At 42.4% G+C, this 27,423-nt stretch overlaps 2 protein-coding genes and 1 long non-coding RNA gene across 3 annotated transcripts in view; 1 reads left to right on the plus strand and 2 right to left on the minus strand.

Annotated features, from left to right (window-relative positions):
* Positions 1-3,812, minus strand: part of GLT1D1 (glycosyltransferase 1 domain containing 1) — a 42,994-nt gene extending 39,182 nt beyond the window's left edge. The window contains exon 1 of the mRNA XM_071816123.1: positions 3,661-3,812. The gene's annotated coding sequence lies outside the window, so the exon portion shown is untranslated. The remainder of the gene's footprint in view (positions 1-3,660) is intronic.
* SLC15A4 (solute carrier family 15 member 4) lies at positions 1,448-19,704 on the plus strand. The gene is made up of 8 exons (XM_065851231.2): positions 1,448-2,083; positions 7,351-7,646; positions 8,491-8,659; positions 9,715-9,792; positions 10,148-10,316; positions 12,241-12,396; positions 15,993-16,151; positions 18,338-19,704. The coding sequence occupies exons 1-8, from the start codon at positions 1,514-1,516 to the stop codon at positions 18,484-18,486; spliced, it is 1,746 nt and encodes a 581-aa protein (XP_065707303.1). The 5' UTR covers positions 1,448-1,513; the 3' UTR covers positions 18,487-19,704.
* Positions 12,320-26,604, minus strand: LOC139829287 (uncharacterized). Its single transcript, XR_011741732.1, has 3 exons — positions 26,482-26,604; positions 21,195-21,233; positions 12,320-12,452 (listed from the first exon to the last, which is right to left on the minus strand). It is a non-coding gene; the product is annotated as an uncharacterized lncRNA (long non-coding RNA).
* Positions 26,605-27,423: the final 819 nt, after the last annotated feature.

The following is a 27,423-nucleotide window of genomic DNA, read 5'->3' on the forward strand; positions in this document are numbered from 1 at the left end:
TAGAATGTGGTAACTGCATTTACTGAAACACACAATAATGCAAAATATGCTTAATTACTTTGCAGTCTCCAGGAAATACTACTAGGGCCCTTAGAAGATATAATCCCAAATTTCATTATATACTGTATTAAGCTAAGCAAAGCTGAAACGTAATTTAATTACAGAACCATTCATGTTACAGTTCACAAAAAGAGGTCTCTGTACAGCCAGTTGCATTTTCCTCATTGTCCTTTGTCATGGGATTTAACTACTGAAGAGAGCAAATATATTTAATGAGTCATTTTTATGGCATGTTATTTACAAAGGCCCATCATTAAATGAACATAGTTACTTTTACAAGCATCACTTGCTCAATTACCAACTGTTCCAAAAATGTTAAGTCATACCTAGATGTTGGGTTTAACTGCATGATGTCAATAAATTTACCTTTGTCATTGAAAACACACAACCAGGAGTATCTTTCCCACTTTGTTCTGGTCATAGTGATGACTTCAAGACCTGCTGTTCAAGGGAATTACATACTTTTATGATCTTTACTTCAATATACGTGATGGTGGAACAAAAGAACATCTCAGGGCTCCGAACTTGCAACTACTAATGTATATTTTCTCATAGTACATTTTGTTCCACTCAGATCACAGTATTCATTCTCCGTGTGTACTTAAGATGTGTTATTATGGCAGGAACACCTCGGAGAAGCCAAATTTCCCACAGGGCGGTACCACCCCAGGCTGGTGATCAGAGCCAGCCCCGGCCTGGTTCTCCTGCCACCACCAGCAGGACACAGGCAAGAGCCACTTCCAGCACACATTCGGGTTTGTCTGCAGAACAGCCGCTGTACAGGGGCAATCCTCACTTTTGCTTTTCCAACGAGCAGCAAAGTAGGGAAAGAAACGACATTCCAACTTCGCTTTCATTATTGCTGAATAAAACCATGGAAATGAGGGCTCTCATGGAAGCCAGCGCTGAAACTGTGTCATTAATAAAGCCACACAGCTCCAGTTAATATCTAAAATATAACTCCCAGCCCGAGCTAATGCACCAACAACCACCAAATCGCTGCTGCAGCGACCGCCTCCCCCGCTTTACCCCACTCGGCATCCTAGCGAAGACCGCGAGGGGAAAGCTGCTGCCGCCCCGCTTCCCCAGCGAAGCTCTGCACACCCCAAGGCACAACCGGCCGTACAGTTCGGTTCGGTTCGGCTCAGCCCAGCACTAAGAAGATCCCCGCCGGGCCCACCCGCTCTCCCCTCACCGCCGGTAACTCCGAGCGGCCCCGCCCCGCAGCTTCCGGTCCGACACGCCACGCCCCCTCGCTAGCCACGCCCCGTCTCGCCTCAGCCGCCGCTCCCTGCGGCCCAGCCGCCCATGTGACGGCACTACCGGCGGAGTGACAGCGCTCTCAGCCAATGGCGGAGCGCCGTCCCCCCGCGTGGGCGGGCCGGGCCGGGCCCCGCCGCGCGGCCGCGGCGAAGGTTCCTCAGGGCGGGCCGGGCGGCGCGGCGGGGCCGCCATGGAGGAGAATGAGCCGAGTGAGCGCAGCCCCTTGCTGGGCAGCGGGGAGCGCGGGCGAGCAGCGACCAGCGCCTTCCACGGGCGGCGCTTGGCCTGCGCCGCCGTGCTGCTGGCCGAGCTGCTGGAGCGAGTGGCCTTCTACGGCATCACCTCCAACCTGGTGCTGTTCCTCAACGGGCCGCCCTACGGCTGGGAGGGGGCCCAGGCCAGCCAGGCCCTGCTGCTCTTCATGGGCATCACCTACCTGGTGTCGCCGTTCGGCGGTTGGTTGGCTGACGCCCTCCTGGGCAAGTTTGGCACCATCCTGCTGAGCATGTCGCTCTACCTGCTGGGCATGCTGGCCTTCCCCGTCATCGCTGCACCGCACACCCGCCAGGGCCTCTGCGGGGACATCCCCCTGTTCCCGGTGGAGAACTGCTCCTCTCCAGCGGCCAACGCCACTGTGGCACCTTGCTCCCAGGTGGGAGCCACCCGCTACTGTGCCACCGCCACCTTCATCGGACTGGTCCTCGTGGGGCTGGGCGTCGGATCGGTCAAGGCCAACATCACCCCTTTTGGGGCGGACCAGGTCAAGTATTGTTTGGCAGCTGACAGATTGTGTGTGGGTGCTGAGGTGAACCAGGGGATGGCCGTCTGTCAGTCATGCAGAGGGGACTGCCTTGGTGGGATGGACAGCACACCTACTGATTCACATCTCTGGAGATGTTAAGTCTCGGAGGGAATCAGATCATCCAGCTTTGTTCCCTGTGTAATGCAAGCTGTTAAGTTGTATCCCATTAGATATAATTCTGGTGTCTGTGTGGCGCCTGATTTTTAAGACCCTTGGTTTCCTGATAGCCCAGCCTTACCTGTGGTGCCTGCAATGGCTAAGCCACCACAATCTTGAGGAGTTGGGTTGAATACTTAATAGCTATTAAGTGAATTTGACCTCAGAGCTCATCAGGTGAAATATCTGTTATACATTTCAGCTTTGACAAGGATACCATGGGCCTTCTAGAGCAGTGGTCATAGGCCTTTATCATCCTGAGATAAATGAAGGATCGAGAACAAAGTTTTTTATACCTTAGATATTCTCTGTGTGCCGCAGTTTGCCCTTGAGCAATATTTTTGTGCAGTCTAATATTGTGCCAGATGACGGGTGGGAAGGTGCTCTCAACGTGATAAACGTGTTACCTGGGCTGTTCTCATAAGGACATGTCCTGTCAAATGACCTTACTCAGATCCACTTCAGTGATATCACTCATTGGGTCATCACTGCAGAACCAAGTAGCTTTACAGAAGATATTTGAGAGACAGCTCATAGTTCAGTATCAACTGGAATGTGCTGTTGCACTCATTTTTTTTCAGTCTTATGCTAAGGTAGTATGCCGATTGTGGATATTGGAGTATAATTTCTGCTCTACAGTTGAGAATTTCAATCAATTAGATACAGAGCAGCTTTTCTAACCAAACTGTTCTTGATGACAAAGCAAGGAAAATACTGCCGACCCAGTTGCATGTCTGTTTACTGGCCCACTAAGTTCTGCTTAGTGCAGGTGACAGAAATGCCATGAAATTCTTTGTGAGAGTTGGGATCCACCACAATATCTTTTCAAAACATACCTCTGTTCTCTGTTGTGCAGTTTACATTTATCATTCTTTGGCATTTCATATATTATAAGTTCTAGAGTTCTGGATGAAAGGCAGTATATAAATATAAAACATTATTATAGCCTAGGATTGTGTGTCCCCAATGTATTGGTTCTGTTTAAGCCAGCATAAGCCCATCAAGTGAAATAGCTTTAATATGACTTTATCTTGTAAGGTGTTTTTCAAAACTGACTGCTTATCCCCGGAACACTTTATGAACGTTAAATATAAGAGATAAATAATGACAGGAGCAGAGCAAAAGAAGAACCATTGCCAATGGAAGTGTAGCTGTTGTAGCTGGATTTTTTAAAGGCTTTCCCCCCAGGATTTCACGGAAAACAGTTTTTGGCGAGGTCTGCAGATAATTCACAGTGATTTATGTAGGGTGAAGCAAAAGAAATACTCCTTTCTGGTTCATAAGAACCAGTAGAGCTCCGCTGAGGACTGATTTTTTTTCTCCTTCTCTTTTTTTTTCTGGCTGATCTATTGTTAAATATATTACAGCACACCACTTACCTTGTTGTGCAGTTCTGGGCCCTCTTGGGTGCCTTCTCCCTCCATAGGAATGTAGCAAACGGCTGGGCAGATGGAGATGTATTGCTGAGAATAAAGTCTCTCTTCCAGAGTCACATTCTTGGGAGGTCAGGATACAATGCAAACACGTTCTGGCTGGACGTGTGCTGATAAGATTTGTCCTCTTTCCTTAAATACCAAACAAAGGAAAATATGAATTTTATGTTGTGTACTTTAGCTGACCTGAACCACCTTTCAGATATTGTTAAGTACATTTTGTTGCAGAATTCTTTAAAATTACCATGTAAATTTTTTCTGATTTAACAGATGATCTATAATTCGTGTGGAGGACCCAAATATAATGAGGGGGGCTTTTAATTTAGAAGAAAATAATCACTTGGTGGAAATCTGGAAACTAAATTCCTATACGTATTTTCATCTGAGGTTACAAAGATATAGTTTCTTAATTTCTGTTAAATGGATGATTTTAGAAGTGCTGTTACAAGTGACCAAGTAGACTTAGTATAGAGTAACTTCTGCCAGTCAGCTTAGCAAAAAAGCAGTTACTACAAGCCAGGTATAGAGCAGCTTTACTTAACTGTGGTTATAAATAAGGGCCGTTTTTCTAGAAGTTGGAGATTGGTCTGTTATACAGATCTAAATCTGAACGATGGTTCTCAGAACAGTGTTCACAATCATGTGATATGTACAACCTGGCACTTTCCAGTTCCCCTTTCAAGAGCGAGTGTTTTGCGGTCACTTCCTGTGCTCTCTAGCAGTTTGTGACTTTCTGTTGTTAGGAAACAATCTGACTGTCCCTCATTATTGTGAAAGCTGGTTTAATTTCAGCGCTGGAGCCAAAATTAGTAGTAGACTACTGATCTAATATCAGCTATAATAATTTTTGTGAATGTACACGAACCTGTTTTGGGGTTATGGTGATTAGACATGCAAGTTTTAACCCACGGTATTATCTTCTTTTTGAATTGCCATCATAGTAATGAGGTCTATCAGCCCCAAACCTGCCCAAAATCTTCTAGATTGGCTAAAACCATTGTTACAGTAGCATGGCCAGAGGCAGAGTGCTATTGGAAACTGCTGGCGTAAAGTTACCTTTAGAGTGATTTTCAACCTTTTTTTTATTTATATTTGTAGAACTTAGATTTTCCAGCCTCAGGGGAAGGATGGGGGATCACATAGAAAGAATCGATGGTCACTAACTGCAAGTTACTTTGTTGTTGTTGTTGAACTTCTTAGGAAACCATGGGCATCCAAGACTCTGCAGACTTCAGATTGAAAAGCAAAGTTGTGGCATTCACATGGGCAGTACTCGTTTTTTTTCTGACAGAGACAGATATGACATGAGTGAGAGGAAACAGCCTTTACATTTTAGTATAAAACATTGAAATGGTTTAGCAGCTGGGTAGTACTGTACAGCTCTGTCACCGAGCTCTCTGCAGATGCTCCCAAAGAATAACTGGTGTCTGTAGTGCTGGAATTCTGGTCAGAGTTGTGGAAATTTGACTGCGGGAAACCGTTTGCATTGCACTTTATTTTGTAGGCTGAGGGCGAACTTCTACGTTTTCTCCCTTGCTCCGTGGCGTTGCTGCCCACATAGTTGGCTGAGATAAGTTCGGGGGTTTTTGTTACGTTGGTCACTTGTGACTGTCAGTTGATTGCACCAACAAATAAAAACAGCTTATACCAGTAACTTTTAAATAATCTTTTTCCTTTTCTGTGAGTCAAATAGGTCATAGCTGTGGATCTGTCGTGATGTGAAGAGGGCGACAGGGAACATAATGACACACTGGAACTCTGAAACGTTGGGGTTTAGGAAATACTGGAGATCACGAGCAGATGGTGTCAGATGTCACTGTGGAATGCTGGGCACCAGACAGGCACTCACTGGGGCAAAAATAAGAAACTGTGTGGAGAACCATGTCTATGAAACCAACCTGGCTGTACAGGGAAATGACTTTGTGACAAAGCACAAAATCTAAACACAAGAACCATGGACAAGCAGTGATGTTTGTATAGATGGCTGGCTCTTTACAGAAAAATCAGGACAATCCAATACAATCTTAATATTTGAGCAGTGTAATATTTTTAGTCCCAAGCTGTACAGACTGCTTGGGTTAGTACTTGGGTCATCTCCTAAGGAAGATGTTGGTGTTGAAAAATCCAGGGGAGGGCTAATTCAGCAAGTGATCATCTTTGTTCTAAGTCAGAATGAGGTCTCAGAGTTGGATGTTACCCTTGGTCAGGTATTTGTGATGACTTCTCATCAGGTGTTGTAACTAAAGATGTCGTTACTCTTTGCTATAGTTGCATTTAAAATTTTGTTTTAATTGTAAGATGTTAACCGTGTATCGTAAATGACTTTAGGGAGCTGTAGTGCAGAGTTACACATCTGGCGTGTCCTCTGCTCCAAGTGGCTGTAAATAACCTAATGATTACACAATTCCCATAACACGGTGTTCCCGGCACTCAGGATTCTTTATCATGAAAACTGTGGTCGTAATTACATCTCATCTCACCAAAATCAGCCTGATGGAAGTGTTTTGCATTGGAAATTTTGATTTTGAGAACTATTCCTTTACTGTTTTGCAATCCAGTGCTGCGTAGGTCCCAGTTATGAAACTCAGAGTGCCACTGTGCTGCTCTTTCTGCATTTGGATTAACTGTATGTACAGTTATCGGATATATCAAGAAAAACACCTTGTGAAGTGTAGAAAAATCGAGTGTTAGGGTAGATTTTCTTTCCAACAGTTGAACTAGATGTCTTGCAAGTAGCCAGAGTATTTTATTTCCTCTTTGGAGACCCACCTGAAAGCAAGAGCGTTGACACGTGGCCAATGACCGACAAGGCAGCTGTGGCCACAACGCTTAGAGTTGCTCATTTCCCTCAGTTTTTTTTTTGGTGGGGGTTTTCAGTGGGAGTTTTTTGTGTAGCTTTTGGGGAGTTTTGATGGGGTTTGGGGAATTTTTTGTTTTGTTTTTAATTAGAATTTGCCCTTTAGTTTAAAAGAGGAACATTTTGGGTAATTGGGATGCTCATGATGTATTTTTCTTGAAGTAGAAGCACTACTGGATTGTTCCTTAGTGTTCTTGGAGAATGATGTGCTGTCCCATTTAGTGGGGAAAACAGCTGTGTAAGGTTTGACGATGCAGAACAGGGAACTGGAGACTTAGGGCTGGATATTACGCGGTGGGAGGTGATCTAAGTAAGTGACAGCTGTCCAAGTGCTACATGCTGTGGAAAATGTCTGAATCTGAGTTCATCTGTTAAACAATGTTACCTAGAGCAAATAAATTGTGTGTATTAGATACTTAGTGATGTTCGTTCAAGTCAGGGCACCTTTGAAACAGTTTTACTACAGTGGTGTTTTTCAGCATTGCACGCTAGCCGTGGCATTTCGCTCGTATTGTTTGTATTTTCCTGTTGTAAGGAGTTTGACTAAAACATAGTAAACAGACCTTGCTCTATGACTTCTTTATCCTTATCTTGGTCTTGTAGAAGGTCACTGAGATAATGGGGTAGCTCAGGAAGGTGTCATTTCATCAAATACCATGCTAAGCCCAAAACACTCTAAATTAAACTTAAACTCTTCAGTGTGTTGAACTTGATTGAATTTTAATAAGCAGGCTTAATTTTCTTCAGATATTCGGTGACTTGTTTTTAATCTTTTCCAGGTTAAAGATCGGGGTCCGGAAGCCACAAGAAGATTTTTTAATTGGTTTTATTGGAGCATTAATTTGGGAGCTATTCTCTCTCTGGGAGGCATTGCGTACATTCAACAGAATGTGAGCTTTGTTGTCGGATATAGCATCCCAACGGTTTGCATTGGGATTTCCTTCATGGTTTTCTTATGTGGTCAGAGTTTCTTCATCACCAAACCGCCTGACGGGAGTGCCTTCACAGACATGTTTAAAATCCTCGCATATTCCTGTTGCTCAAGAAAGAGACACGTGGACCGATCAGCTCAGAGGTTTGGAAAGAGCTCTTTTGTACAGTCTGAACTCAGTGAATCAGCCTAAGAGTTGCAACTAGAAGTTCAAACTAGCTAATAGGAAGTCACACTAGAGAACACACTAGAATAAGCGGTTTTGCTTTGAGAACTGGAATGGGAAAATTGGGAGTCCAGGAGATATTTTCTGGGCATTCTGGGGTGAAATAGAGGCATGTTTTGAGATCACTGGATCTCCAGGCTATAAGATCAAGTCAGCTGTTTGCGATTCAATGCTATGTCTTGCCAGTGAAGAGTTTCTGAAAGTGTAATGTAACCCAAGTATGATGCTTTTAAGCATTAGTTAACTTTCCTCCCTGCTCATATATGTTTATGGGACGCCTTCTAATTTGAAAATGCTAGCATCTGCATTTAATGTTGCGAGTGGCCTGATGAGCAGCTGAAATGCGTACTGGTTTTTTGCTTTCCAAATGGTTACTCCACTTCTAAGAGATGCCCATGGAATCCTGAGATGTCAGGTGCCTCCTCTGCAAGAGGCTTTCATGTATTCAGATTGCAAAACTGTTCAATGAATTAGAATAACCTGTATTTTGTGACACTCTTTCTTAATTTCTACAAATTGCAGTGCCAGCTATTTATGCACGGTGCGGGGAAGATGGGAAATAAGGAAACCTTTGTAATGCAAGTTTTCAGCTTGTGCTTTCATCTGCTGATGGTCCATTCTGGCCTAGTTGTTTTGCTGTAACTTATATAGCTTATTTTGGAAATGCATGAGCTTTTTATAATGAAAGGAAGTGTCACAGGATTGCCAGTTATGTCAGTTTTTGCTGTTGTTTGATTAAACGTTTCAAATTCTTTTCTAAAGCGAAGGCCAAGGAGTCCTTCAGCAGCCTCGCAAGCAAAGCCTGTTTGAGATGGCCAAGCTGTCCCGTGGGGGCCCATTCAGAGAAGATAAAGTAGAAGATGTGAAAGCTCTCGTCAAGATTATCCCTGTCTTTTTGGCTTTAATACCTTACTGGACAGTGTATTTTCAAGTGAGTAGTTCCAAATGGTCACATTTTTATTTTACATGTCTAAAAACCATGATCTAATGTAAGAGCCATAACTTCTTTCCCCCAGTCGCACTTGAAAGGCCTCGGGGCTTTAGCTTTGAGCTGCAGTTCTGAGCCTGTGTTATAAATCTTAACTCATTTCGGAAAATTACCCCCCAGAGCAGTTACCTGGAGGAAACACACAAAAGCTGTTGGGGGGAAACTGTTCTATAGGTTTACTTACAGTTTGCATTCAGTAGCTGTGACTCTAGAGAAGATGAATATTGAAGTGGATTTTTCAGAGTTCTGGTATGGACGGTTTGACTTGCTTAGCACCCGTGTGTTCAATAATGTTAACTGCTTGTCTTTCACACACCTGGGGTTGCATTTCAGCAATCGTTTTAAAAATACTGTGTTTGCAAAAATAATACTGCATGGTGGTAGCTGCTTCTGAATGTTTTTATTTGCTAGATAAAATAGTGGTGGAAAGCTGGATTAGCTTACCAGTATGCCAGAGCATCTCATCTCACACTTTTCTGGGGGCTCTTTCATAAATATGAAACTTACCCTGACACTGAAAGATGAAAAGTGGCTACTAAGAATACTTTCAAATAATATTTTGGCTTAATAATAAAAAAGAAAATAAGTCATTAAGATGATAGTTGAAACTAAGGGTTGTACAAATTAACATAAATATTGCGCTCTGTTTCATCGTGCTGTTGATTCAGATTGGTCAGGGCAAGAGGTCTGGGTTTCATTTTAATTAATTCCTTTCTGGTTCTTCTGTCTTAGTGAGATAAATGAGGATAGCAAATGTGTTTGGGGGAAAAATATGCAGAAATTGTTTATAAAGTCACATGAATGATTCTTTGTGCTTTAAGTAAAAGCAAATGTAAGGGTTAAAAAAATCTTGCAATGTTCTAATAATAATTCTTTTTGGTTTGCTATACTAGCACTTCCTCTCTGGTATAATCTTTGTTAATTATTAAAAAAGTAAAAATATTGTGTTCTCAGTACTCCTTGTCCAAGTAATATCAACTCATCTTTCCTCATGCCAGATGCAGACAACGTACGTATTGCAAAGTCTCCATCTGAAAATTCCCGAAATATCAAATGACACCAACTCTATTCATACGGTAAGCAGGGCAAAACAAATGGAAAGCATGTTTTCTTTAGCTGAAATGAAAAACTGAATCTGTATCAAAACCACATATATCAAGCAGTGCTCGTATCATGGGTCAAAGAGTCAGCGTGATGCGTAGTACAGTATCACACTGTTCTGAATGAAATTTGAAAAACTATCCTCAAACCAGGTCATTTTATATATCTATCTTCACACACTCTTTAGTTTTCTTTTCCAGTGTCTATCAATTCACTGTGCTTTATTTTGGATCTCAGCGTCTCGTGAAAAATACCTTTTCCTTTGCAAAATAATAGAACAAATCAACCTGTAAATCCGAAATCGCTAACTGAAGTCATCTGGCCTCTCAGTTTCCAGCAGCCTGGCTGACTATGTTTGATGCAGTGCTTATTCTTATCCTAATACCCTTAAAAGATAAATTGGTGGACCCCATTTTGAAGAGGAACGGCCTGCTCCCTTCCTCGCTGAAGAGGATTGCCGTTGGAATGTTCTTTGTGATGTGCTCCGCGTTCGCTGCAGGTAAGAAAGTCTGACTTTCAGCTATTAAAAAAGCAAAATTTTACCTAAAATCCTTTCCCTTTATCTGAAATAATGAAGTTACATTATGGCTGACCAAGAGTTTCCTCCCACTTTGGGTTTTTTGTCCCCTACCTTAATGTTTGGGAATTACTGTAGTGTAAACTAACTTAGCTATAGCATAAAAGGACAAAGATGGCAACTCCGTTCGAACCATAAATCAGCCACTTTGAGATGATTGAAAGTTGTTAAGCACTGCTGGTGTGGAACTGAACACCTCTGAGCAATGCGTCATGGAACCCAGAGCCTTCACACAGCATCACTGCCGTGAACATATTGATCAAGCATTATAGCATTAAATACATTAATTCCAGCACTTGTAATCTCCTATATTTTAGAGAGAAGGACACTTTATATGGCTATTAAGATTTCTCTCAATGAGAGAGATAATTACCTTATTAGGCCAAGGTCATTTTGTACGCGGTCAAATAAAGTTCTTAAGGCAAATTCATTTAAACTTAAACCAGGTCTGTTTCTCTGATTGCGTGTTACTTAGGACACTGCTACCAGCAAAAGAAGATGTAAAACAATTAAATGTCAGCTCTTTAAACAGAACCTGCTGGCTCACATAGAAGTGAATTCAACAGCAGCAATATCTGTCTTTATTACTACTGGGGAAAAAACCAACATCTCAAGCTGAGTTGGGAAACGGTTTCATAGAGCAGAAGGCTTTAAAAAAGTCTTAAAAGTGTCAGATGCCTTCTTGTTTTCTGTTCAGCTACAAATGTCACGTGTTATTTTGTTCCACATTAGAAACTGAGAAGGTGAATTCTTTGGGTGATTATCTGCTACCTGGTTGGAAAGTTTATTCTTTTGGAGTAACTGTACATCCCTTCATCATCACGTGAATTTAAGAACTTCAGTTGCAACAAATTTGGGGCAGAGGAAACTGTTTCTTTCTAGCTGCTGTTGGTTTATATAGTTCACAAAACGTTTATTTTCTTATTAAATTATATTTAAAGAAGCCGCAGTTTAATATTCTTAAAATACAACATCACTGTCAACCATTTCTGCCTCAGAGAGAGATACTGATTAAAACCGTAAACGCGTGAAGATGTTAATATCTTAACTTTCGGTCTTGGAAGTATCTCAGTGATTTGTTTGGGCCATATTTCCATTTTAACTCCTTTCACAGAGGTCCTTCCTGGGTGAAGCAGGGACTTTGATTAACTATTAGCTATTCTGTGAATTTTATGTAACAATGAGCAAATCCTTTAATCTGGGCAACTTCAGCAAAACCGCTACAGCATTATTTGATATTCACTTTCTACTCTAAACTGTTGTGTTGAGCAAGCTAAAAATGGTTATATTTTACGATATTATGTCTATTTTTCATTCTACATGAAGTACTTTCTATGCAGTGTGTTGCTTGTAAATCAAGCTGTAATGAGCTTTTGGATCTCCTGAGATTATAAGTGTCATATAAATGTCATGATCATATTCCTAGAGGGTTTTCATAGTTCTACAGCCATTTCAATAAGAAAAATGGTCTGTAATTTGTTAGTACTGTGGTGGCAGATGCAACGGTTCAACACTGCAAAGTAGTAGTTTGTGAAAATCAGATTGTCTTTAAAGAAACCAAAACCATTTTTTGGATGAGAAACCTCTAGAAAAGGGTTAGGTGTTTGTATCATTGTTGCTACTGAATATGAATATAATCACTATTTCTATTGCAGGAGAACTCTGTGTCTTGAAATAACAATAGCAAAAGCAGTCTGAAATGCGTTATGTTAGGAGATAAGAAGTACAAAGTCCCGGTTTATAATTTGTAATTGCAATGCAGGACTGAATCCTAATTTAATTCTTAACATGAAGAAGCAATGTTTGTATCTTAGATCAATCTTTTTTCCCCTCCCTTTCCATGTAGGAATTCTGGAAAGCAACAGACTGAAAATTGTGAAGGTGAAAACAATTAATCAGACAATTGGGAACGTGACGTACCATGCCGCAGATTTGCCGATATGGTGGCAGATTCCTCAATACGTGCTGATCGGATTCAGTGAAATATTTGCAAGTATAGCAGGTACGAGTCTTCGTGTGTTTTAAATCTGCTTTCATATCGATCATTAATGATGGATCCTTAGAAAAAGAAAAAAAAACATCATTAGAAAGATTTATCACCAGTTTAAATGCATGTTACTTGAGTTTTTACATCTCTAAAATAACAAGTTATATGACTCTCAATCCAGCTCCCTCAGCCTTTCCTCACACGGGAGATGCTCCACTCCCTCCATCATCTTTGTTGCCCTGCGCTGGACTCTCTCCAGCAGTTCCCTGTCCTTCTGGAACTGAGGGGCCACAACTGGACACAATATTCCAGGTGTGGTCTCCCCAGGGCAGAGCAGAGGGGCAGGAGAACCTCTCTGACCTACTGACCACCCCCTTCTAACCCACCCCAGGTACCATTGGCTTCCTGGCCACAAGGGCCCAGTGCTGGCTCGTGGTCACCCTGCTGTCCCCAGCACCCCCACGTCCCTTTCCCCTACACTACTCTTATATTCTAATTTTCTGTTCTGTTTCGTAGACATGCAGGGCTCACGAGCAGGAGGAAAGCGAAGGCAGGTTATCCGCTGGCACTGGGTGTGCCTGCCACTGGTTTACTGTGACTAACCAAGGGCAATGCAATTGTGAATCTCTTAGCACAGTGTTTGCAGATCTAGTGCTTGGGAGCGATGCTCAGTTACCAGTAACAGGAACCTTTCCTGAGCGTAGCAGTAGCTATTCTGATACTACTTAAATAGAATTACAAAGCCACCTGATGCAATATATTGGAACTCCTCCAGTGACTTGATTTAAAAGTCATTTAGTATTTGCTTAACTAGAGTTAATAACACTTTGAAATACTGTTTCAGAATATTGAACTTTGAAGATCATCCATTCAGCTTTTTTTCTTCGATTCCTATGACCGAGTTTCCTGGTTTCATTTCCCTGGCAGGAGGTTACTTTCATTCCTCACGCTGGGCAGGCCCAGTGGGTTAAATGCGATTCTCTAGCTCTGTGAGATCTCGCTGGCCGCAGCCCCAGCTGTCACACGGCCCATTTGTTCCCCTCTTAGTGGAACACATAACTTTACTGCATCGGGTTTCCGGTTACATGTGTTCTCCTGTCATCACAGCTGTCAGGGAATAAAACAAGGCGGCAAGTCCTTCAGTTCATCTGCTTCCATAAACAACTCATAAGATGTGGGGAGCGTTCATTGTCTTTAAGGCACACCAAGCCCCATGATGCTAAACATTTTAGATTCTGCAATGGGAAGGATGCTTTAGCAGAGCAGTCGCTATCTGTCCTTTGCTGGAGGCCGCACCTGCGTAGTCACCGCTGTCCTGGATCACAGTACATTTGTTACGTGGGAACAGTACCGTCACAAATCTACCACTTGGAAATCTGAAGATGGAAGTCTTGCTTAGTCGAGTTACTCAGATAAACAGATGACTTACCAGCAATGCAAGTGTTCATGCAAAAACAAATACCTCTTTCCTGTTTCTGTGTCAGGCACTGTTTCTAGTTCATAGGTGTTTGCAAGGAACAAATAACAAACCTCTCTGCAGCTTGTGGAAAGGTCAAGGGCTTGATGCATTCTCTGTTGAACTCCAAACTGAGGATTGTTTTTTTCGGCTGCTTTAGTGGACTTCACAAGAAGCAAAGCACACGATTCTTACGTGAATACCCTGCTGAGTCTCTGCCAACAGCTTTAGAGCTTCAAAAACTGTTGGTCAATGTTAGGAAAAATGCAAATGCTTCTCTTTCTTTGAACCAGAAGTTCTATGCAGAACTTAATTGCTTTGTGTATTACACTTTAATTTGTTTTGTTTTACAAAGCTTTTTTTTTTCCTGCCTTCTGAATGTTAATCTAAACTGAATTCTTATTATCTTTAAGAAAGCTTCTCAAGACCTAACGGAGTATACTTCACTAATTTGCTATTAAAACTTGATAAAGGCATCTATTGTGCTATGCAATTCAGATTTAAATTAAGTGAAGTGTTAATGGTTACAAAACTACAGCGATTTGGAAAGGTTTATTGTGAACAAAAAGTGACTGTATATCATAAGAGCAGAGACATGTTTGTTTTTTGTTTACTGCAAAACTAAGCATATTCTTATTAAGCCACATTAGTTCCACTTGAGGTACCTTTAAAAAGATGACACACATTGCATTAATCTTTTGTATTATTCTGTCAATCCTCTTAAAGCCACCTCATTTAACCGGCCATCGTAATCTCACATGACAACACCAACTAGAAGGTTTCATTTCCATACTGCTCATTTGAGGCAGCATGAAATTGTTATCAATGGCTGCCAGCAGGCAAAACCATCTCTGAAGGCAAAGGTTTTATATTCCTTGTGCTAAATTAAATATTAGGGTTGCTGGAAACATTATTCAAGTTCAGAAACATGCCTTGTTTTCTTGCAAAAAGCGCATAGTGTTGCACCCATTTTGGTTTTTGATTTTAGTCTTAGGATCTTTTTCCAGCAGTACCACTCGCATCCAGTAGAGCTGTGAAATGAACAGGAGAGTATCCTTTCAAGTGATATATTTGAGCTTAACTTGGACAGAACGTACAAAAGCCTGGTGACCAAAATGTGGCTGATACGCTGGAGGCTTGTGACAACTATAACTTAACAAGAGGTTAAGAATCAAGTTAATGTATCCTGAGAGCACTCTATTTTTTTTCTTCCTTTTAGTAAGGTTGGCCAGCTAAAGACTCCTTAAAAAATCTGAACTGTTTTATTAATGGTAAAGACTAGAAATAAAAAGACATCTTTAATTTTCGAAATAAATATGATTTTGCCCCTCCCCGTTTGCAGGTCTCCATGCAGCAATTCGCTGCTTACCGTTTAAACTGACAGCAGCTCCCCCAGCCCAGTGGCACCAACGTTTCAGTTCCCTTCCAGAATCACAGGCGGGTCACTGGTGGCTCCTTCTAAGGTGTTTTGGGATGGAAAGGAGAAGCAGGTGCTGGATATCAGCGGTGTCTGGGGTGGCGGTGCAGGATGCTGCTGGGGCAGCAACAATAGAGTTCTGGTTCTCTGACAAGAACTAAGTTGCTCCCCCGCAACAGGCAAATTGACCTTTCTGGCTTGAAGCATTAACCCTGCTATTGAAAAGAAACACCAGTGCATTTCTAGCAAAAGTCGAATAGCAATAATGGTGAAAATAAAGCACGCCTTTGTTATGCAAGACATAAGAGCTGTGTCATTTGCAGGTCTATAATGTTCTCTTTGCCAAGAAAAATGTTAGATGAGGTAACATTAATTTTCAGTATGAAGTAGACTGTTTTGAAACAAGCGTTTCACCTGTCAGAGGAAACGCTCTGCTAAGGATGTATTTGACTGTCTCTCGTGAATAATCCCATTTGATTTTTGACAGGAGTATTATTCTAAAAAACAGAGTTAATCACGGCATTAGTCTTTGCCCAACTCAGTCTGTTCTGTCGGTACTAAAATTCAGTAGCACAGATTTTCAAATTGATGCCACTGATACGTTTTATTGGTTGAAATTTGAGTAAGGATATTCTACTTCCACAAGCCTTAAAAAGAACAGGCCAGCAAGCCTAAACCAGAACAAACTAATGTTATTTCTTAGCTCTTCCAATAGCATTTTTTCCTCTTTTAATACAGGTCTGGAATTTGCGTATTCAGCTGCTCCCAAATCCATGCAGAGCGCTATCATGGGGCTGTTTTTTTTCTTTTCGGGGATTGGCTCATTTGTTGGCTCTGGATTGTTGGCACTGGTGTCTATTAAAGAAATTGGCTGGATGAGTAATCACACAGATTTTGGTAAGTTATTTTCAGTATATTTGTGGTTTGTAAGGTAGAAGGCTTCCTTCAGAAGCAGCGGAACATCAGGCATGGGGAACTGTTGAGTCTTAGCACCGCTGTTATTTTAAAAATATACATTTGTCTACTGTCTTGTTAAAGACCAAGTTGCATCTTGCATGTTAAGTGTGAAGTAACATGATTATGCAAAGGATATATTGCCCTCGGGAAAGCAGGGGAGACACAGGGAGTATTTTGCCTCTGTAAGGCCTGTCAGCTACCTGCTCAGCTGTGACTGCATTTCATCACTAGAAATGACTTGTAAATCTTTGTATTTTAGTAACAACTATTTAAAATATGTGTAGAAGAAGAATATATTTGCTGTAAAGTACTGAAATTACTTTCTGTGGTTATGGGGAGTAAAACGTACCCATCTCTCTTCATGATTATTCAGCTTCCTAGTTTCAAGAGGCTTCATTGGCATTACCATGAGTTAATTCTGCATTGCTGTCTGCTGGCTATTTATACTCTTAAAAAGTCCAATGTATCGTCTGCTTTGTATTGCCAGTTGAAGCTAAAAATAATTATTGGCACTGGTAGGTGGCACCTTGGGAATTTCAGAAAATCATACCGTCATCAATGAGCTAATTAGTTCCAACAGGAGTGTGAAGAGTTCTTAATTTGTTATGAGGGAACTCGCCATTTAAGCTTGATTTGTATGCTACCAAACAGCGATGTTGTCTGGAACAGTACACGTGCCACAAATTGTTGTCTTTAGTTTATAAGTTGTTCTTTAAAAGACTGCACAAGATGACAAGCAGCCTTAACTTCATGGAAATGTCCTCACCACATGAAAATTTAACCACCTTGAGGCTTTTTCCCCCCGGTCAGTTTCAAAATTAGCAGAGCATCTTTTTCTGCAATTCTCTATAGAGATAATTCAGTTAAGAAGAGCTCAGTGGGAAGATAATAATTTAATACAAATTACATATATGTGATACTTTCTTAGGCCTTCTAGGGTGGGAATCGTAAGGAGTCGTTTTTATGAATGAATTGGATTTTTTCATTAGATGCTTTGCAATAACCATAAGCATGTGCACCAAGTGTCTGCAGTTTGTGGTAACTGACTGCTCCCAAAATCTGCTCAGCAAATTCCCTCTGCTGGCACCCGAGTGTTGGTTCCTGCCACTGCTGTTTGTCTGACAAAAGCTGAGATTTCCTGGGTTTAATATCCCATCTCGTAAAGGATAATTACTATTCTTTATACACGTCTGCTCTTCAAATGGAGATTCACATGTATATTGTATTTTAAATGTCAAGGAAAAACTCCTTTTACTTTTATTGCATTTTATTATAAGTTCATTTAATTGAATCTTAAGTTTCAGTAATTAAAAGTAATTGAATCTGAACATTTATAGGCGTGCTGCATGCACAGCTTGTTAGGATCGATGTATACTTCACCATTTCTACTCTCTCTAACCTTTTTGATAATCATAATGGTCCAATTGGCTGTGGCTCATGTGGCATGTTGGAAATGAGCCACAATATATTGTTCTTGGAAGTAGAGCAATAGTTAGTGCTCATTTCTTAATAGAGGAATAATGTTTTAGCAATGAGCTTTCCTAATTTAACATTATTTAATGTGGTATGAATCACTAATTTATAACAACTTTGAGGGAGTGTTGAAGGTGAATTGAAGCAAAAAGAAACCACACACGGTTTAATGAATTCTAAACGTTACTCCAAAGGAAGGCTGAGAGAAAACCTCAGTAATTGCTTTCTTTGTTTCGACAGAGTTGCCAAACTTTTTCCTTAGTAGCATTTGGGTTCTGACTTTTTTGATTTCCTCTTTGCCTTAGCAGAGAAGGGAGTTCCAGGCCTCCAGAAAGACCATCCAGCACTAAGCAGGGCTGAAAAGCCTGCTGGAGGGGACCCTCTAGTATATATAGTACCAAAACCATCAAAATCATACTTTTACCTGTTTCAATTAAGCTGTAAAACATAAGAGACTTTATTATTTTTTCCTTGACTAAAGCCTTATCACTTCACTGTATTCTCCAGGCTCCTTAAAAGCATATCTAGTGAAGACAGTAAAGGCTTTAAATTACTGCCTTTTATGAGCATAGCTCGAATGCTGCACTGCACTGGGAGCTTTTTTGTACCATCTTTATGAATGTTGATTTTCTTTTCTCCCCAATCCTTTCTAGGTAATATTAATGGCTGCCAATTAAACTATTATTTCTTTTTGCTGGCCGCTATCCAAGGAGCAACCCTCTTGCTTTTCCTTATTGTTTCTGTGAAATACGATCATCAAAAATCCAAGGGTCACGAAGCGGCTGCCAACGGGAGGATCTGAGCGCGGCTCCAGAGCAGCCGTCAGCGGAGCAGCGCGCAGGGAAGCGCCGGTGCACCCGGAGCCCGCGCCGTCCTGTGTTTTCTCCGGTGAGACTCTTTCTAGACTTGCATGTTCCAAGAGCTCTTGCCCCCTCGCTCGTGTAACACAGGTAAGTGCCTTATGTCGGTGGGGTCGGTTCTTGCACTACGTCCTGGCACAGGAGGACAAACCCAAACCTCGGAAGCGTATTAACTCGAGGCGTTCGAGTTGCTCTTTGTGAATCGTGAGATGTTTACTTACGTCTTGCAAGTTGGGATGCTTACGCTTGGAAATGGAGTATAACGAGTGACGTGGGACATGGATCGTTACTGATGGAAAACTCTGCTTGGTGAAGAGCAGAGAGGAACACTCAACGGGCTCCAGCCTACGTGGAGGACACAGGAAAGAGAACATTCTACAGAAACCTCAAGTAGTGGTTACAAGAATAAATGTTCAGTCCTGAGGGTCATCATTGGGGGAGAAACAGAGACAAATGAAATTGCAGATTAGCCCCTATTAAAAACATATGTGGTTTTATAATTGACCTTTCATTGACAGTGTCTCAAGGATTGAAGTCCAGACTTGCAGTCAGGAGTAGCCAATACTGAAGACTGAATTATGTGTCACAGGAGCTTGTCCTGTAGCTGCTGTAAGTTGTGGTGCACAATGAACGCTTGTTGGGACTGAAATGGTTTTACTTCAGACGTGTTTTTAGTTTTGAATCTGCATTGGATGAAGCATAGGTCATTTGACAAAGCACCGCTCAGTCTAACACTGTTACTTCCCTAAGGAAAATTCTAAATATTTGCAGAAAGCAAAGTGAATTCTCAGCAGATGAATGCGCAATAACTATTTAGAAGCCTTTCAGCCAGTTTCTTCAGTCTTTTGTCTTACTTCTAGCTAACGTGCTGCAGGGGTTGGATCTTTCAGCAACACATTCCTATAGCAGAGCAAGTGGGTTTCTGTTCAGCCTCTTGAATTTTAATGATTCTAACAACTGTACTTAAGATTGCCTGTAAACTGGTATGGAAGATGCAAGGAATTATGCAGCAAGAAAGAAAATAAAAACTCAACTTTTTATTAACGTGTTGAATTTTTATAGTTTCCTTTGTCTGCATTTCCGTTGTTAAAATGTCCTCCTTTTGTACATGGACATCTTTTAAATGAGTTTACAAAATAAAATGAACTTCCATGCTGTGACTTTTGACTCTTTGTTTCCAGGCGAATAAAATTATACTACAAATATTTTGTTCCTTAGCCTCTATTTCCTAAATATAGAGTGGAATCCTATTAGATTTCTAGAGCTGGGTCTGCTGATTATAGTTCAAACTGACTTTAATGAAGAATGGAGGATAATCTATGGATTATCAAAGAAACTCAGTGTCTAACAGCAACTGGATAGGCAAGCTTCAGTAAAACTTCAGTAAAACTATTATTTAAGGAAAAATATAATGAACAAATAGTAGGTCAGCCTAGTCAATATTTAGGCAAATGTCTTGTACCCTGTTACAAACATACAGCAAACACCTGCAGGTGTCTGCAGGGATGTGGTGGTTCTAGCACTGGAGATGAGTCTGAACATGCAATCAGTTGTACAATTTAATTTTGATTTGGAGTGACCTGGCTGAGCTCCAGGCACAAGTAATTACGACCATTTATGAAGATTAACCTGACACTTCTCATCAAAGGGATGAGGCCATTCTGTGACTCAAAGGCTTAGCTGACTTCTCCTCCCCATCTCACCTTTTAGTGTCCCACTCCTGTCACAGAAATAAAACTAATCAATTAGCTTTGTGACTGAGCACTGCACCTCATTAATGAGATACCTTGAAGTGTACAGTTTGAATTTAGATACATTCATTTCTTAGATTGTTCCAGTGCAATGGAAAGATCTGACAGGACTCACCCCAATGGACATTTCTAAGCCTCTGTCTTTCCAGGCGTCTTAAATTCAAAATACATTGAAAAGTAAGAACTTTTTCAACACGAGAGCAGGTATCTGATTAATGATCATTACTTTTACTCATAAAGAATTATGAAAAGTATAATCATGGACCTTACAATGCCTATGCAAGCTATAATCTAATCATGTATGAAGAAAAGCTGCCTGGGCCGCTGTGTTCAGATGAGATTCCAAGGTATTCCCAAGCATTGCTCATTTCACTATGGATCTTTCAGGAGTGCAGCAAGACTTTTCCTCAATCCTTTGTTGTCTCCAGCCCATATCCCTCCTCAGCAAATGGGAGTCTTTTATTAATTGCTTCTGCTTATATAAACCTCCAGAGTGAGTTTAATTACAGTAGTTGAGGTATCTGTTATACAATTTCCCATGGAAGTCTGCAGTCAACTCTGAGTTGCTTTTGTTTTGCTGGGGTCATTTTTTTTAAGAGAAGCTGCTCAGGGCTGACACTCGTCAAACAAGGTTTCAGCTCAGCAATAAACCTGTATTAAAAGATGCATGGAGTTCTTAACTTGTTTTTTTTTGTTTGAAATTGCTTTTTGAAAAATGTTATCCTAGCGCTTTTGTTTCTGTGCAGGGCAAGCGGTGTCAGTGCAGACGAGCCCTCGGGGGAACAGATTACAATGCTTTCCATCTGAACTCTCGATAGCGCGAGATGCAAATTCATCTCTGAGCAAGCGGCGGATTTGTAAACCAACACTCGGTGCTGCTGGAGGAATAACGCACGTACCTGAGAGCGTGTACCGGCTGGCCCAGAGCAAGGATGTACCTGCAGTGAGAAAAGAGAACCGAGGTCAGAAGCTATTAAAAGATAAGTATGTAAATAGCTGCTTCGCTCCAGGTAGCACTAAGTTCAGCATAGCAGTGAACGCTGCTTTCAGCCCAGATTGTCTAGTGACGGTTAATAAAATCTGGCTCTTGGCTGTTTTTTCATATCACATACACAATATGGTTTAATAGTCCTTTCCATCTTGGCATTAATTTTTCCATTACAGTATTCACAACATAGATTTTGTTCTCTAAGTCAGTGGAAGGAATAGTTGTCAAAACCTAGTTACACAGTAATTGAATCCACTTACAGTGGTTTTCAAGTGAACCTTCCTATGCAACTAGTCAGCCCTAACCTGCAGTCTGCTGGGCTTAAAAGATCATAACGAAGGATGAAAAAATTACACCTTTACAAGCACAGAACCGGGAATTAATTACACTCCACCCAGTACCTTCTTTCTGCCAGTGGCTGTAGTAATGCTAGAAAAAGGAGGTAACATCATACAACCGAGTGTACTGAGGAATGATCAGAACAGAAAGAACTGGGAAGTACCTGAAGAATGAAAGCTTACTTCCCATTCTTTGATTAATTCCATACTCCATTGTATGTACTTTTTTATTGTCTTTCTTAAACATGCTTCCTTTATCAGGCCATTGTCCTACAGTGAATAAGTTCAAAATACATATGTAACATTAACAGATGTCCTGTGATGGAAGGAACGTCTGTGCTCGGCCAAGCTGTGAGAGCATTTCACTCTGAGCTGATGAGACCCCGACGGGCAGAACTGCAGCACAGGTTGGGGGGACCATCCTGGGCCAGGGGGACCGTCCTGGGCTGGCTCTGCTGCTTCCGAGCAGAGACAGGACCTGAACTCGGGTCCCACCAGCGCCCAGGATCTGACCCACACCAAGCACAGGCACAGTGAGCTGCTGCAGTGCTGCATTTGTACAGTGTTGCACTGATAAGACTCCTCATCCCTCTTACTAGGAGGTGTTAGTAATGAGATTTAGTGATACGACAGAGTCCATAAATCACTTTTGACAGGGATTAGAACATTTTAATGAACAAGTGAAAACAAGGCAAATATTGCTTAGGCTTTTGAAGATGGAACTTCAGACAGATAACGTGCTTTCCAAAAGCTGTGAAACACTCTGCTATCTCTGCACATCTCATGCTGTACGTCACAATCTCTCCATCTATCCCACCACCTTCTCAAAAGTAGTTTTTGCGTGGCTCTGAACTCTCAGGAGGCCCCAAGGTCTTGAATTGTTCTGTCTGCTGTAGCTATGGAAACTGGATAATACCATCTATCAATATAAAATGGCTATAGCATATTTAAGTAATAACAACTGTTAACTTGATCATAATGACAAATGGCTTTACTGTCACGCAGACAACACATCTGCAAACTAAACGTGTGCAGAGCAGCGCTCTGCTCTGAGTTCAGATGGGGAAGATGCTTCCAAAGGTCTGAAACCCTGCAGACCAGTCTGGATGAAACAAGCCGGCTGTGTACTTCATCTGCTCTGCAAATAAAAGAAGCTTCTAGGTTATGCAACCTACAATTTAAGACTTGATACATTTATTCTTGATTCTTCTATAAATGAATTCAAAACAAGGCAAATGTTTCCACTTAAAAGCCTGCAGAACTAAGTGGAGGCAGATGATTTCTCTCCAACAGCAGACATTCCACCTCAAAGGCAGAACTCAGAAACATGAGCCAGGTGGGAAATACAGCACAGCGCTGGGAGAGGTAAATTACTTAAAATGGCAGAAAAACAGAGTTGAATAAAAGCAGCAGAAGTGATCTCTGCTGTAACCCAAGCTTTTACTATGCCATATACAATTAAAAGGTGAGTAGCTTGAAAATTAATGAATAATTACTGCACTTTATAACTTCTTCACTGCTTGTTGCTTATAAAAGCGTGAAGCGCTACCATAATTTTACATAGTGTGTGCTTCACAAAGCACTCCCGTATTGCTGCAACACTTCAAATATTTGGAGAAGGATGTCAGACTGGAATGTGGTCAAATTGCCTTTTGAAATAAAAGTGGAAGACATCAAAATACAATCCACAGAGTGAGAAAAACACTTGGGGTGTCTTTAAAAAGAATAGTTTCAGGTCATTTGCAGCTTTCTGAAGGAAGAGGCTGTATTTGGTGCAGTTAAAGCAAGAGGTTTGTGCTCGCCAGCACCCACCAGTGCAGGTCAGTATCTCGCTCTTCTGCGGTGAAGGAAAATGTGACAATCTGCAGATCTACATTGTCCTCATTTGTCCAGATTTCCACACTCGAGACAGCCGCTGGCTCTCAATGGAAGTTCATCCGCTCTCAGCCACCACCAACATACGTGCTCTTACCTACACATGTCCATATGTGCCAGGTGCCTGCCTGTGTGCGCATCACACACAGTTCTAAGGAACTTCACCTGATTTCTCAGCAGTTCATATATGCTGAATCCAGCATATTTGGATTTTCTTGGAAAAGATGGCTAATTCAGGGTTCAAATTCATTCTGTTTGGATTTTCACATATAAGACCTGACATGAGCTGCCTCTAATTAAAATTGTGCTACTGTGTCACTCAGTCCCAGACTCAGGAGTGGGAAAATATGCCATGATAACATCTCCTTCAATTTCCTCTTTAATTTTTGGTACAATAGATGTATTTTCTTCTGCCTTCTGAAGAAGAGACTAACGCATCCCTGAAGTTAATAAAATGATATGGGGTCATTTTTATTGCAAGGAAGTTGAACATCTGCTCTGTCTATTGCAGCATATTAAACAATATTTTATTATTCTCACTTCCCTGACCTGATTGGTGGCCCTGGCAGGCAGAGAACCCTATTGTCTGCTTTCCATACACATGTAGCAATTTAAAATGTGCCTGTGAAATCAAACGTGGAGATGCCACCCAGCTGCAGACACGAGTCACAGGCAGGGGGTGTTAATGTCCCTGGCTGTCCCACGTGTGCTCATTGAAAGGACACGTAGGAATCGCTTCGGGGGACACTGTGCTTTGCAAAAGAGGAGTGAAGGGCAGTGCTGGAAAGAGGACACAGCCCCAGCAAACAACATCTGCACTTCAAACAGATCAGCCTTTCAGTACTTGAAACGGGCCCATAGGAAAGATGGGGACAGACTTTAGCAAGGCTTGTTGGGATAGGACAAGGGGTGATGGGTTTAAACTAAAGGAGGGAGATTCAGGCTGGACGTGCAGAAGGAATTGTTGCCCCTGAGGGTGGTGAGAGCCTGGCCCAGGTTGGCCAGAGAGGTGGTGGATGAACCATCCCTGGGGACATCCCAGGCCAGGCTGGACGGGGCTCTGAGCAACCTGAGCTGGTGAAGATGTCCCTGTCATGGCAGGGGTGGCACTGGGGAGCTGGGAAGGTCCCTTCAACCCAAACCATTCTATGATTAGCAACTCCCCATGGATCAGCAGCACCACATGCAGCAGCCACACCTCGTCAGTCTGCTCAGAACTTACCCCACCCCACTCGCACAGACCAGCTGGGGGCTCACCCAGAAAGGAGCTTTTAATGTGTGTGCTAAGCCTGGTGCAAGCAGAGCACAAGAGCATCTGGCCCCAGAATGACACCAGGGAATGGGTAATGGGAGAGGCAGAGTGCTATGGGGCTCACCCACACCTCCAAGAGAGCAAATGGGCTCCCAAGAGACCCACATATCTACAGGTTTAAAGCAAGGCCAGAGTAACACAGTGCCAGGCCTGATCTTGGTCTCTTCCATCTCTAGTAGGAGTAGGATGCTACAAGCTGTTGTGAATGAGAGGCCCACGGTACTGTTTTGTCTTTTATACAATTCAGGTTTACACAGGTGATGATGGATTCTTTGTTTAAAAGGGTTTTCTCTGCAGATGGGAAACCAAGACTGCCGGGCTGCTTATGGGCCTGCAAACCAAAAGGTCTGCCCACAAAAATAATGATAAAAAGAGGTTATTACTGCTGAAACTCATTGGGATGTTAAATGCTCAACTGTGAGGAGCAGAAGCACTGTCCCAGTCCAGCTCCCTGCAGTTCTCTGCTGCAGCCAGATCTCCTGAGTTTTACCAAGGTACAGAGAGGGGAAAAAACCATGATGATTTGCTTTCCCTTAAGCTTTGTTGAAATTACAGCAGCTCCGGTAATGCTTCGTATCCACCGTGGGGAAGAGGAAGGCGGCTGAACATTTTTAGCCATTTTTCATCCCGTCCTGATGGAGGCTGGGAGCTCAGGGACAGCACGCAAGAAAAACACTTCACTTCACATTAACATTTCCTTCCGCCCACTTAAGAGCCCTGTATGTGCCAGCAAAAAAACCAAAACTAGAGCATCCGTGGGAAGGGAACACAAAGCGATGCGAGGGCAGCCTGAGCTCGGCGTGAGTGGGATTTACAGAGGGGAGGAGAGACTGGCTGAGGCTTTTGCCCAGCTCTGGATATTCCATAGAGATGTTTGCCCCAGTTGCCAGGATTTGAAATAGATTTGTTTATAGCGAGCATAGTAAAGCGACTGTCTACTGAGAGGCTGACAGTTACAATTAAGCCATCATTATTGGCAGAAGATACAGATTAAAACAGATGGCAGGTTTACGTGGTATTAGAAAATGCCCATTCATTCCACTACTGCTTTTTTTTAAACAAAATCAACTGAATTCTGTTCCTGTATGAACCGAGATAAAGTAACACCTATTCAGGCCAACTGTTTGCCTTTCCCACCATCCATCCCCTCCCTTTCAGGTCTGTCATGGCTGCTCACAATTAAAAGGTAAATTATATTTACAGCCTTTCTCAGAAATCAGCCTCTTTATTACTGGCAGGTCTACAGAAACAGAACTGGCAAAGTTCAGCCGTCTTGTGTGTGAAGTGGCATCACTTTCCTCTTTCTCAGCACTCTCTCATCTTTCTGTACGCCAAGTGCACATTGAGAGAGAAATAAAAGACACTTCAGGATTTCTGCTTTTTCAGTGCTTAGAGCAATCCTGGCTTATCTGTTAGGGATTTCCTCAGACAATAATATTGCTGATGCGGGAATCTCAAGCTTGAGACTGCGTTTGAGACTGATCCAACCTACTGCGTTATTTGCACTTTGTCTTGTTTCCAGTGCTGAAGAATCCTACACATTTCAGCAACAGTGAGCGGCCTCACCTCCCTGTACCAGCGTGGAGTGATTGCGTAAACCTCGTGCTCGGCGTAAACCGAATATTCCCCTTCCTCCCCCAATCCCCACTGCAGAATGGCCTCAGTCTACTCACACAAGCCTTGCAGCCTCTCCGTGATGAGCCACTGAGCAATTCACCGCTCACCACGACTGTAATTCGGCATTTTCCCACTGCACAGCAGCCGCAGCCCGAGACGCGGCTGCACGGCGAGTTTCGGCGACATCCCGTTCTTTCCTCACCAAAGGCATTTGTTCAGCCCAACTTTTTGCTCCCGCCTACTGCTGCTCTTCCTGTCACCATGGAAATAGCGCTGCAACTACAGAAACGGCGACTTTGTGTTGTCAGCCTGTGGAAGTCACCCCGCAGCCCATGGAGGGATGTGCCTGTGGGATGGGGACACGGGCTGTGCGGGGCCCACAGGGGGACATTGCATTGAGCATCGTCTGGAGCCCGCCCTGAGCGATGGGGACACCTCATTCCACTCCTGACGCGACTCCTTCAAGGTCAAATAACAAGTCTGTAGCAATCACCTATGCCTCAGCTCTCCCATTTGTGCAACGATTTTGATTTATCTGATGGGGCATTTTGGGGCTCTCTTCAGTTCACTATTGTGTTTACATACCTTGAGAGTCTTTGTTTTAAAGGATTAAACTAAGAATTAGAATAGCATCAACATCTTGTCAGATTCAAGACTTCTTCATGTAAACTGTAATCACAGGCTTAGGTAATTATTGTGTTTCCTTTCCAAGAGACAAATAAATAATCAGCGTAGCCACATGTGAAATTCTTCTAGCTATTACAGGTTTTTATACCCCATTGGAAACTGCAGCGCCTCGCTCGCCAGCAAAAGCTTCTCCACACTCTCCTCATCCAGAACTAGAGCACAGAAGCCTCTGCTCTCCAGTCCAGAGCTCACGGCCGCATATTCCACACACGCTCCATACACTCAGCACCACCCGTTGTGTATCAGATGTGTCTCACCACGAGCATTTCAACCTCCAGTTGCAAAGAGGCAAGACCAAGTATTCCGTACTA

Source organism: Patagioenas fasciata, chromosome 17 (genome assembly GCF_037038585.1).
Source record: "Patagioenas fasciata isolate bPatFas1 chromosome 17, bPatFas1.hap1, whole genome shotgun sequence".
Lineage (NCBI taxonomy): Eukaryota > Metazoa > Chordata > Aves > Columbiformes > Columbidae > Patagioenas > Patagioenas fasciata.